At 48.0% G+C, this 12,080-nt stretch overlaps 1 protein-coding gene across 10 annotated transcripts in view; it reads right to left on the reverse strand.

Annotated features, from left to right (window-relative positions):
- Positions 1-1,708: 1,708 nt before the first annotated feature.
- Positions 1,709-12,080, reverse strand: part of Ccdc62 (coiled-coil domain containing 62) — a 31,010-nt gene continuing 20,638 nt past the window's right edge. For 4 of the 10 annotated variants that reach the window (XM_042669122.1, XM_042669123.1, XM_042669121.1 and 1 more), the window contains 5 exons: positions 11,157-11,879; positions 6,543-6,687; positions 5,561-5,686; positions 4,154-4,234; positions 1,709-2,057 (listed from right to left, as the gene is read on the reverse strand). In XM_042669122.1, the coding sequence (XP_042525056.1) occupies positions 4,181-4,234; positions 5,561-5,686; positions 6,543-6,687; positions 11,157-11,879 (1,048 nt within the window). In that variant the 3' untranslated portion in view covers positions 1,709-2,057; positions 4,154-4,180. Of the gene's footprint in view, positions 2,058-2,370; positions 2,443-2,599; positions 2,663-2,864; positions 2,976-4,153; positions 4,235-5,560; positions 5,687-6,542; positions 6,688-11,156; positions 11,880-12,080 lie in introns of those variants that run through there. The other 6 variants (XM_042669116.1, XM_042669118.1, XM_042669117.1 and 3 more) reach the window with 6 other exon arrangements.

Here is a 12,080-nt window from a genome sequence, read left to right on the forward strand (position 1 = left end):
GCAGTGGTACTCACTAGACACTAGGTTGAAATGAACTATACAACTTGTAGTTCGGGATGGGAGGGGAAAACTGGGAGAGAGCAAGGGAAAGGGTGATACTGTTCAACAAGAAATGTACTTAGAAGCGAGATGCTGGTGGCTCACACCTGTAATCCTAGCTACTCAGGAGGCTAAGATCTGAGGATTGAGGTTCAAAGCCAGCCCAGGCAGGAAAGTCTGTGAGACTCTTATCTCCAATAAACCACCAGAAAACCAGAAGTGATGCTGTGGCTCAAGTAGTAGAGTACTAGCCTTGAGCTGAAGAGCTTAGGGACAGCACCCAGGCCCAGAGTTCAAGCCCATGACTGACAAAAAAGAATGCTAGCCTTTAGCAAAAAAGCCAAGAGAGAGCAAAAGTCCCTGAGATCCAGCTCCAGAACACACACACACACACAGACACAGACACACACACACACACACACAAGATATAAATCCTAAAATCTAGTTTATCTTAAAACCAACATGCTACCATTGCATACCATTACATAATTTGGAATAAACCAGTAAGGTTAATATTGGCCATTACAGGTAGTCATGGAACTGTAATCCCATAAACTAAGTAGCATAAAATACTTTTTAATTATATTCAAATTCTTTCGTTTCCTGAGGTCTGCCTACTTAACATCTCCTTCGCGCTCCCCTTCCACTAAGCCACTCCAGCACATGAAGGGAAAAGGGAAATGCAGTGTTTGGATTCCTCAGGTTGGAAGCAAGCTCTCGTGGGACATGCTTGGTTTCCTGCTTGCAGCCTGGCTCAGCGTCAACTAGACCTTTCTCAGTCTGGCGCCATACAACCAGCCTGGGGAGAAAGCAGGTATTTATAAAGAACACAGCGAAACCTCACCCAATTTCAGTTTTCAGCACCCTAATTAGAAAGGCTAACTGGGCGGTTCTTCTGCCACTCAGGAAAACCATCTCAAGAAATGCTGAAGCCTTTAACAAAGGGGCATTTATGCAGCACAATAAGACTTTGATATCTGTAATGGCTTAAAAAAATACCTTCCCAACCTGAGGAAATTAACTCACCAGATTACATTTAAAGATACTAACTTCCCTAATTTTATTCCTGTATAATAAAAGGAAACCAAAGAAGCTGGGAGCAGGTGGCTCATACCTGTAATCCTAGCTACTCAGGAGGCTGAGATGAGGATCCTGTTTTGAAGCCAGGATCAAACAAGTCTCTTATCTACAATTAACAGCAAAAAGCTAGATGTGGAAGTATGGCTCAAGGGCAGAGCACTAACCTTGAGCAAAAAGACTAAGCTAAAACCTGAAGACCCATGTTCAAGCCCCAGTACCAGCATCAAAAACAAAAACAAGGGGCTGGAAGATGGCTCAGTGGTAGAGTTCTTGCCTTGCACACATCAGGCCCTGGCTTCGATTCCTCAGCACCACATAAGCAGAAAAAGCTGGAAGTGGAGCTCTGGCTCAGGTGGTAGAGCACTAGCCTTAAGTTGAAGAGCTGAGGAAAGTGCCCAGGCCCAGAGTTCAGGCCCCACAACCGGCAAAAAGAAAAAAAGAAAAAAGAAGGTTGGGGATTTAGCTTAGTGGAAGAGCACCTGCCTAGCAAGCAGAAGGCCCTGAGTTAGGTCCTCAGCTCTGCACAAAAACAAGCAACAACAAAAAATCCCTTTGTACAAAAACCCAAAAACCAAGGAAAGCATTTTTCTTTATTATTAAAAATATTTTTATTGACTGAAGCTGATCAGTTCTCTTAGAAGGGAATAGAGTTACAAAGTATATTCTTTAAAAAAAAATCAATTACTTTGCAAGTTAAAACAGCAGTGTTTGAGTCTGTAGTATAAAAACACCTGTTTAGATGCTGGTGGTGTGTAAGTCAACAACAGCAGGCCTGGCTGAGGCACGGCTGGGCTGGGGCGGATCGACCTCATGTCACGTACGTCACAGGCAGCAACATGGTGAACTTTCACCATCTCCTCCCACACGGGTCAGGCCCAGCAAAGGCAGTGAAAGCTCTGGGTTCTGGAGACAGCGATTCTGAGGTATCTGGAACTGAACTGGATAAGATGCTGGTTGTAAGTTAAATGAGCACCAAGATTAGAAAGCAGGTGGCTGGGGCTGGGAAGGTGGCTCCGTGGTAGAGTGCTTGCCTTGCATGCATGAGGCCCTGGGTTCGATTCCTCTGCACCACATAAGAAAAAAGAAAAAAGCTGGAAGTGGCACTGTGGCTCAAGTGGTAGAGCACTAGCCTTGAGCTGAAGAGCTGAGGGACAGCGCCCAGGCCCAGAGTTCAGGCCCCATGACCGGAACCCAAAAAAAAAGAAAGAAAGAAAGCAGGTGGCTGGGTGCGTTTTCCGTGCAAGGCTCTAGGCATCATGTATCAAGAGTTGCTCTAGTGCTCCACCTTACAGACAAGTCTTTTTCCCTCAGTGTAATTCTAGGCTGTACAGGTACGAAAAGGTCTTGTTTCCTCTACATGAAAATATTCCCTATGTACAAAAATGGTTAATTGAAAGCAAACAAAATAGAGATGGTTTAAGGAAGTCCAGTTTCAGCTTCTGCTTTCTTTTGGTATTAGGCTGTGCTTGTTACGCTCACTTGCCTGTTTCCAGGTGAAGTGTGTTCTGGGCTGTCTGCCTCCCCAGTGATGAAAAATCTGCTTCTGGGGAAAGGAAACAGTCCACAAGTGAAAAATCAATGAGCACTGGATAGCGAGCTGAAAGCTCATGATTCTACCCCACTGGCTGCACGTCAGATTTTCACTGATGTAAGGCCATGCAGGGCATCTAAACAGAGAACTTCTCAGCAATGAGAGTGGGACAGAGGGAGAGCCAAGGCTCCCATTTCCTGCCTGCGGAGCTTTAAGGCTCTTGGCTCACCATGTAGACATCTGCAATGTCTGTGCTATGTAGCTCGTGAGGCACTTCATGTGAGATGAAGGTCCAACTGAAGGACACAACCCAAGCAAGTGCTTCCTGGGTTAATAAACTTTTCTTTTCTTTTTTTGCCAGTCCTGGGGCTTGAACTCAGGACCTGGAGACTGTCTCTTAGCCTCTTTGTGCTTGAGGTTTGCACTCTACCACTTGAGCCACACCACCACTTCCAGCTTTTTCTGAATAGTTGTTGGAGATCACAGTCTCACGGGCTTTCCTGCCTGGGCTGGCTTTGAACCATGATCCTCAAATCTAATCCTCTTGCATAGCTAGAATTACGGGTGTGAGCCGCTAGTGCCTGGCTTTCAATAAACTCTTTTTTTTTTTTTTTGTCGGTCGTGGGGCTTGAACTCTGGGCCTGGGCGCTGTCCCTCAGCTCTTCAGCTCAAGGCTAGCGCTCTACCACTTGAGCTACAGCGCCACTTCCGGTTTTCTGGTGGTTTATTGGAGATAGGAGTCTCACGGTCTCTCCTGCCCGGGCTGGCTTTGAACCGCAATCCTCAGATCTCAGCCTCCTGAGTAGCTAGGATTACAGGCGTGAGCCACCAGCGCCCGGCTCAATAAACTCTTATAAAGCTTGCAACCCCATGTAACAATTTCTTTCCAGACATTCAGATGAAATGATAATTCAGTGCTGTTGTCAAAACAAGGTCTCTCTGTGTAGCTCAGACTGGCTTTAAATTTATAATGCTCCTGCTTCAGTCTCCAAGTGTTAAGATTACTGACGAGTACTATTATGGTTGGCCTTAGATACTGGTTTTAAAGCTGGATCTATATATTCACTTCCTTAAATTCAAAATTCTAGGTACCAAGAATGACTTTTTTTTTGGGGGGGGGGGGCGGGGAGTTTGGTTGTGGGGTCTGAACTCTGGGCCTGGGCACTGTCCCTTAGCTCTTCAGCTCAAGGCTAGCGCTCTACCACCTGAGCCACAGCGCCACTTCTGGATTTTTCTGCTTATGTGGTGCTGAGGAATGGAACCCAGGGCCTCATGCATACAAGGCAAGCACTCTACCACTGAGCCACCTTCCCAGTCCCTAAGAATGACTTTTTGACTTTTATTCTGATTAAGTTTAGAAGGTATGTACAGTAGAAACAGGTCAAATGAGAGAAAAGATCACTGGTCAAACAAATGCATGCCCTGACTCCACATTATCAGCATGCCTGAGTTACTTATTAAATATCAGCTGAGATAGAGGTGAGACAAGCAAAGGTGACTTACCCAGGATAACAAGCTAGCTCGCTTCCTTCAGTGACTGACAATGACATTCTTTTGAACTGATTCTTCTAATACTTCTAGGCTCTGAAAAACAACTCTCAAATTAGTACCAGGATAGAGAAAGTAGAAAAATACCTGAAAAGTCTAAATGAAAACATAGCAGAAAGGCCTCTGAAAGACCCTTAGTGAACTGATGGGACATGTGAAGCAATCCCATACAACCTATCCATCCATCCATCCAAAAATTATTTCCTTCCTTCCTTCCATTCATCCATACTTCTATCCAACAGACATGGAGGTGTGACTCAAGTAGTAGAGCATTATCGCTGAGCAAAAAAGCTCAAGGATAGTGTCCAGGTCCTGACCTTCAAGCCCCAAGACGACAGGCAGTGTGTGTGTGCACGTGCGCGCGCGTGCACACGCACGCACGCACGCGCACACACACACACACACACACACACACAGCCCTTCTCTGAGTTTTTTTTTTGTTTTGTTTTGTTTTTGTTTTTTTTTTTTGGTCCAGTTGTGGAGCCTGAACTCTGGGCCTGGGCGCTGTCCCTCAGCTCTTCAGCTCAAGGCTAGCGCTCTACCACTTGAGCCACAGCGCCACTTCTGGCTTTTTTTCTTTTTGCTTATGTGGTGCTGAGGAATCGAACCCAGGGCCTCAGGCATGCAAGGCAAGCGCTCTACCACTGAGCCACCTTCCCAGCCCATCCTTCTCTGAGTTTTAAAAAAAAATGTATGGCCAGGCACTGGTGGTTCACCTCTATAATCCTAGCTTCACAGAAGGCTGAGATCTGAGAATCATGGTTTGAAGACAGTCCAGTTAGCAAGAGTCCATGAGACTCCTATCTCCAGTTAGTCACCAGAAAACTGGAAGTGGCACTGTAGTTCAAATGGTGGAGTGCTCGCCTTGAGCTGAAGAGCTCAGGGACAGCGCCCAGGCCCAGAGTTTAAGACCCACGACTGACAAAAATAAAAAAATGGATGGGAAAAGTTAAAAAGGCAAGAATTTGATGGGTATTGAAAGTAAGTGGTTGTATTATTCCTTTTACTTGTGTGTATACTTAAAATTGTGTATGTATTTGAAATTCTGTGTTTCTGGAAACTGCCAGAAATTTGGGCTGAGGGCTGAGGCTAGCTCTCTGGCAGAGAGCTTACCATGCCGAGGCCCTGCAAGCACACACACACATACAACAACTCGCTTCACACGTCCCAGGAAATGAGAAAGAGGCAGAGGGAGACTGAATGCAGATTATGGCTTCGTCTCTTTAACCCTCCCTTCCCTCTCCCTCCTCCGTCCTTCTTCCTTTCCCTCTCCCTGGAGACGCAGGAAGCTAAGGCTGCCTGCCAGTGCCAGGTACACGGAGGGCTCAGACCCTCCCAGCAGGCACCAGAAAGGAAACGCACATTTCTGTCACTGCTGGAGTGCTTCTCACAGCTGAGGGGCAGCAGCGTGCTCAGCTCCAGATCTGTGACCATCTGCCGGGATTCTGCCAGCAGCCGCTGAAGCTTACTTGTGGGCGAAAAGTCATCCTGCGGAAGTAACCCAGGCTAGGTGAGGTTCACAGACACGGAGGGAACTGTCAACAATAGACATCGAACACTACAGTAGGCAAACCCCTTGGGAGTGGGCCAGGGGAGAATGGCAGGCGGGACCCACACTTCCTCTCCAACTTTATTTCTTCAAAAAGAAAACAAAGCAAATGTGCCAAAATGTAAATGTCTGTTCAACTGCTGCACGGGTGTTGGTTCTTTTCTTTCTTAATGCTTAAAATGCTTATTTCTTGGTCCTTGTCTGCAAGGACCCATGGCAGCAACAGGCTGTGGGCCCCTCCAAGGAGGCTACTTTGTGCACTCATCGCATAAAATGTTAACCGTCCGTGAATCCCCTGGGAGGGCAGCCTGGGAGGGCAGGGGTGCCTTAAGTGAACTGCACAATAGCTTACAGAAAGCAGAAGGTCAAATACGCTTTGGCTGATCACATAAAACAAGGACACGTGGACCCTGAGTCTCTATGGCCAAGTGCTGGGGAAGTAAGGGAGCTGTATGCCATGCATGCAAACCTGCCCTGTGAGGAAGGGAAGACAGAGGGGCTAGCGGAGCCCAGGCCGCCCACCTTGGAGGCTTCTCAATGTGGAGGACCCCAGAGGACCAGCAGGCCTGGGAAAGGGCTCTGAGCAAGTGCTCAGGCCAAGAGAACACTGGCTTTTAGTGACCCTGCTTCCTTCCTAATTTCCTCTTCACCCTCCAGGTATATCTTCTGGATTGCTTAACAGAAACCTTAGTCTCACACTGCAATTTCAGAAACTGAGGAATGGCCAAAGTCAAGCACTGACACCACTGGACAAAGTACCTCTGAGACACCCAAACTTAAAAGCGGAACACAAACCTTCTCACCAGACAGCGCTGTATCCTTGCTGAGGACCAAAGCCTTGGACAGGTTCTTTTTCTCAGGCAGGACCTCGCTCTCATCTTCTCTACCGGCAGATTTTGAAGAATCCAAAGAGTGGGAATGCTGGAGGGCAAGGAGTTCACTGTGAACAGGAAAACCAGACAGAAACAGCGACCTGAAAACAGTACTGCACATGCACGCTACTACCCTTACTCTTGAAAGTGCCTCAGGATGACAAAAAAGGGTTAGGTTTTAAGTTATTTATTCAGAGACAGGGTCTCACTATGTAGTCCAGACTAATTTTGAGCTTTTGTATTGAGGGGGCGGGGGACGGGGAGATGGTAAGAAAACTTGGCAGAAGCCAGTCACCAGTGGCTCATGCCCATAATCCTAACTACTCAGGAGGCTGAGATGTGAGGATCCTGGTTCAAAGCCAACCGGGGCAATGAAAGTCTGTGAGACTTTTTTTTTGGATCTTGTCATGGGGCCTGAACTCTGGGCCTGGGCGCTGTCCCTCAGCTCTTCAGCTCAAGGCTAGGGCTCTACTACTTGAGTCACAGCACCACTCCCGGCTTTTTCTTTTTTTTTGTTCCAGTCGTGGGGCCTGAACTCTGGGCCTAGGCGCTGTCCCTCAGCTCTTCAGCCCAAGGCTAGCACTCTACCACTTGAGCCACAGCGCCACTTCCGGCTTTTTTTCTTATGTGGTGCTGAGGAATCGAACCCAGGGCCTCGAGCATACAAGGCAAGTGCTCTACCACTGAGCCACCTTCCCAGCCCCCCGGCTTTTTCTTTTTGCTTATGTGGTGCTAGAGAATTGAACCCAGGGCCTCATGCATGCAAGGCAAGTGCTCTACCACTGAGCCACCTTCCCAGCCCAAGTCCGTGAGACTTATCTCCAACTAACCACCAGAAAACCAGAAGTGGTTCTGTGGCTCAAGTGGTAGAGCGCTAGCCTTGAACTGAAGAGCTGAGGGACAGCACCCAGGCCCAGAGTTCAAGTCCCACAAACAACAACCAAAAAAAAAAAAAAAAAATTGGCAGAGCTTTATTAATTAAGTATGCAAGCAGGCAAGCAGACAGACAGAAGGGCAGGGCACACTCTACCAGAGTATGTGTGCTCTCACAGGGAGATAGAGACACCAGCTTTGACCTTTGATTCTCCTGCCTCAGCCTCCTGAGTGTTGGATTACATCGTAAGTATGCACCGCCACCCCCAGCTTAAATCTGATTTTTAAATGATGAAGCCCCAGACGGAGTAGGCTATTGTAGGTTTCAGTATACATTAATGCATACCTTTCTTAAATAAAAATTAAAACAAAATTTGCAGTTAAGGATAGCTATAAGAATCAGGAATTTACGCCTGTAATCCTAGTTACTCAGGAGGCTGAGATCTGAGAATCACGGTTCAAAGCCAGCCAAGGCAGAAAACTCCGTGAGACTCTTATCTCCAATAAACCACTAGAAAACCAGAAGTGGCGCTGTGGCTCAAGTGGTAGAGCGCTCGCCTTGAGCTGAAGAGCACAAGGACAGCGCCCAAACCTAGAGTTAAAGCCACATGACCGGCCAAAAAAAAACAAAACAAAAGAATCAGGAATTTGGAGCCCCCTGTAATCCTAGCTACTCAGGAGGCTGAGATCTGAGGATTGAGGTTCAAAGCCAGCCTGGGCAGGAAAGTCCATGAGACTCTTAACTCCAATAAATCACTAGAAAACCAGAAGTGGCGCTGTGGCTCAAGCAGGTAGAACACTTGCCTGGAGCTGAAGAGCGCAGGGACAGTGCCCAAGCTGAGTTCAAGCCCCACAACCAACCAAAAAAAAAAAAAAAAAAAAATCAGGAATTTGGGCTGGGAAGGTGGCTCAGTGGTAGAGTGCTTGCCTAGCATGCATGAAGCCCTGGGTTCAATTCTTCAGTACCACAGAAAAAGCTGGAAGTGGCACTGTGGCTCAAGTGGAAGAGTGCTAGCCTTGAGCAAAAGAAGCTCAGGGACAGTGCCCAGGCCCTGAGTTCAAGACCCAGGACTGGACACACACACACACACACACACACAACACCACCACCACCACCACCACCACCACCACCACCACCACCACCACCCACCCACCCCCCTACCCCCAGGAACTTCCCTCTTGCAAATAAGCAGAGAGGGCTGAGGTGCAGCTGGGGAGGAGAACACTTGCTTAGCATGTTGGAGGACCTGTTTCAAAGAAAGAAAAGCAGGTCTAGGGACAGGGAAAACAGCGGAGTGTGAGGTTAATGGGGTTCAGGAGACTAAGGTCACTCTGGTCCCTCACCCCCACAGCTGCCAGACTCAGGTGACACACAGGAGAGCCATCACCTCTGGCTTCTGCCATGGGAAACCTCTATTTGTCAAGAGGAGCAAATGTGAACCTTTTTTTTGCCAGTCATGGTGCCTGAACTCGGCCTGGGCGCTGTCCCTCAGCTCTTCAGCTCAAGGCTAGTGCTCTACTACTTGAGCCACATCACCACTTCCAGCCTTTTCTGCTCGAACCCAGGGCCTCATGCATGCAAGGCAAGCACTCTACCACTGAGCCACCTTCCCAGCCCCGTGAACCTTTTCCTTAGATGATAAAGCAGCCACACAGGTTCTTTTTTTTTTTTTTTTTGTCCGTCATGTGGCTTGAACTCTGGGCTTGGGCGCTGTCTCTGTGCAATTCAGCTCAAGGCGAGTCTCACAGAGTTTCCTGCCCGGGCTGGCTTTGAACCGTGATCCTCAGATTTTAGCCTCCTGAGTAGCTAGGATGACAAGTGTGAGCCACTGGCGCCTGGCTCCACACAGGTTCTTTTTTTGTTTTATTTTGTTTGTTTTTTGGGTCCGGTCGTGGGGGCTGAACTCTGTCTGGGCCTGGGCGCTGTCCCTCAGCTCTTCAGCTCAAGGCTAGCGCTCTACCACTTGAGCCACAGCGCCACTTCCGGCTTTTTTCTTTTTGCTTATGTGGTGCTGAGGAATTGAACCCAAGGCCTCATGCATGCAAGGCAAGTGCTCTACCACTGAGCCACCTTCCCAGCCCGAAAATAACCTTTTTTTTTGTCGTGGGATTTGAACTCAGGGCCTAGGTGCTATCCCTGAGCCTCTCTGTGCTCAAGGCTAGCGCTCTACCACTTGAGCCACAGCACCACTTCCTCCACACAGGTTCTTATACTGCACAGGAAAACAAGAAAGCACGCTTAACTCGCCTGCCTAGTAAGTCTGGGTGGGGGTGACACAGGCCTCTGCTGCCACAACAGGCCGCACTTTCAGTCAGGGAGGGCAAAAGCCTTGACAGAAAACCGTGGACACAAACTTGGATTTACTTATGCACATTTAATATATGCACACTCTACTCTCAGAACAAGCCAATGAAAGCCTTTCACTCACTTTGCTGCCAGTGTTTTACTTAGCAGCAGCAGAGGGACAGTAACCCACTGCCCAGCTACCTCAGCAGACACCACTGGACGACACTGAGTGTGCCAACTGCTTAACTTCGCAATAGGTGAATAGGAAAAACAGTTTTTAAAAGACAAATACTCGGGGCTGGGAAGGTGGCTCAGTGGTAGAGCGCCTGAGGCCCTGGGTTCGATTCCTCAGCACCACATAAGCAAAAAGAAAAAAGCCGGAGGGCTGGGAAGGTGGCTCAGTGGTAGAGCGCTTGCCTTGCATGCATGAGGCCCTGGGTTCAATTCCTCAGCACCACATAAGCAAAAAGAAAAAAGCCGGAGGGCTGGGAAGGTGGCTCAGTGGTAGAGTGCTTGCCTTTCATGCATGAGGCCCTGGGTTCAATTCCTCAGCACCACATAAGCAAAAAGAAAAAAGCCGGAAATGGTGCTGTGGCTCAAGTGGTAGAGCGCTAGCCTTGAGCTGAAGAGCTGAGGGACAGCACCCAGGCCCAGAATTCAGGCCCCACAACTGGACCCCAAAAAACAAAACAAACAAAAAAAGACAAATACTCCAGATGATGTAAATACCAGACATTTTAACATGAATCCTATGAAAGTCAATTCAATCATTAAAATAATGCTCTCAATATAGAAACAGCATCCTTTCTGTATTTTAAGACCGAAGAGCTATGCTTTCTTTAAAAATAGCAGACGTTATTACATTGCCACTCAACCACAAGATTCAGCAATTCTAACAATAAGATGAGCCTGAATAATTCAGTGTATGCTAATACCTAATCCATTTCCTCCCTTAAAAGAATAACTTCCATCAGCTTATTAAACAGATATCCTGTCTCTCGCTCCATCTGTTTTAAAGAAATAAAGTGTGCTGTGCAGTTAGAGGCAGCACAAATGGAACACAGGAAGAAAGGGAACACAGGGAGAAATGAGTGGGTGTATTTCCCACCAGGTCACCTGGTGAGCATGGAGAGGATTGCACTGCTGACCCCGTGAGGGTCAACTGCTCTGTGCAAATGGTCCTGGGGAAACAGCATTGTATTCTACAGGGGCCACTCATGCGTTTTCCCGTAAAACCTATTTGCTCAACTCAGAACCACCAGCGCTGGCACAGTCCCCGTGCATAGCCAGATGGGGAGAAGGGCTGTCCTGAGAAAAGAGTTCGAGGGCGCTTTGCTGGGGACAGCCCCCAGTTCTGCATGTTCCTGCCTCACTAACCTTGTGGAGGAGGAGTTGTACTTGGTCCCGCTGAGGCTGCCCGTACATGAGCACACATTCTTGTGGCGGACAATCCTGTGCCCTCTGCCAGGCTTGAAGATGTTCATCCACTCAGCATCAGACATGTGGCCCGGAGCCTCAATGACCAAGTGACTCGGGTGGCAGCACTTGGACACACACAGGTTGCTCTCACCCAGACAGCCGTCGTCCTTCGGTGCACAGGAGACATCAGACCTATCTGCTGGGTCGTGACAGTCTACGTCTAGCCTCTCCGGCTCTCGGGAGTCGGAACAGCTGGTCAGGCCCAGGTAAACGTTGACGTCCTGCCACTGCTTCTCTTCAGGCAGCGACCCTTCTGAGAGCTGCTTCTCTTCGTTCAGAACCCCGAATTCATGGTCTCGTAGGCATCGTGCATGCATTTTGCACAATGCGATTTTGTTTTCGGGTTCAATCTGGATTTTTCCACCCAAAGACCAACACTTCTGCTTGCCCATTAGGTCTTTGGTAAGCAAAGACGAGAGTGTAATTACCTTTTTTTCTCCGAGAGCACTATTTATCTGTAGCTTTTTCTCCTTACACATGTCACAAGAGTTTTTGTTTGCCTTTTGTTGAGCCAACAAGGCCTCAAATTTTTGATCCTTAACCAGTGACTTCTGATTTTTCTCCCTCTTAATATCGATTTTTGAGTAGTTATTTTCAAGGTCAGATAAAGACATGTCTCTGCTGCAGTGTCATTACGAAGAAAAGCAAGTTGTGAGATTAGACATCATGCTACCAGCTCCTATGACTCCCAAACAGCATTAGCACAATGAGTCTGAGCTCCTGAGCCCCATTGTCTCAGAAACCTGATCAGCAAGCCCCCACTCACCTTCGTTCCCACCCTCAACTCCTCTAGTACTCACTGTATGAATGAGAAAAGCATCA

Source organism: Dipodomys spectabilis, unplaced genomic scaffold (genome assembly GCF_019054845.1).
Source record: "Dipodomys spectabilis isolate Male_0828 unplaced genomic scaffold, ASM1905484v1 ptg000480l, whole genome shotgun sequence".
NCBI lineage: Eukaryota > Metazoa > Chordata > Mammalia > Rodentia > Heteromyidae > Dipodomys > Dipodomys spectabilis.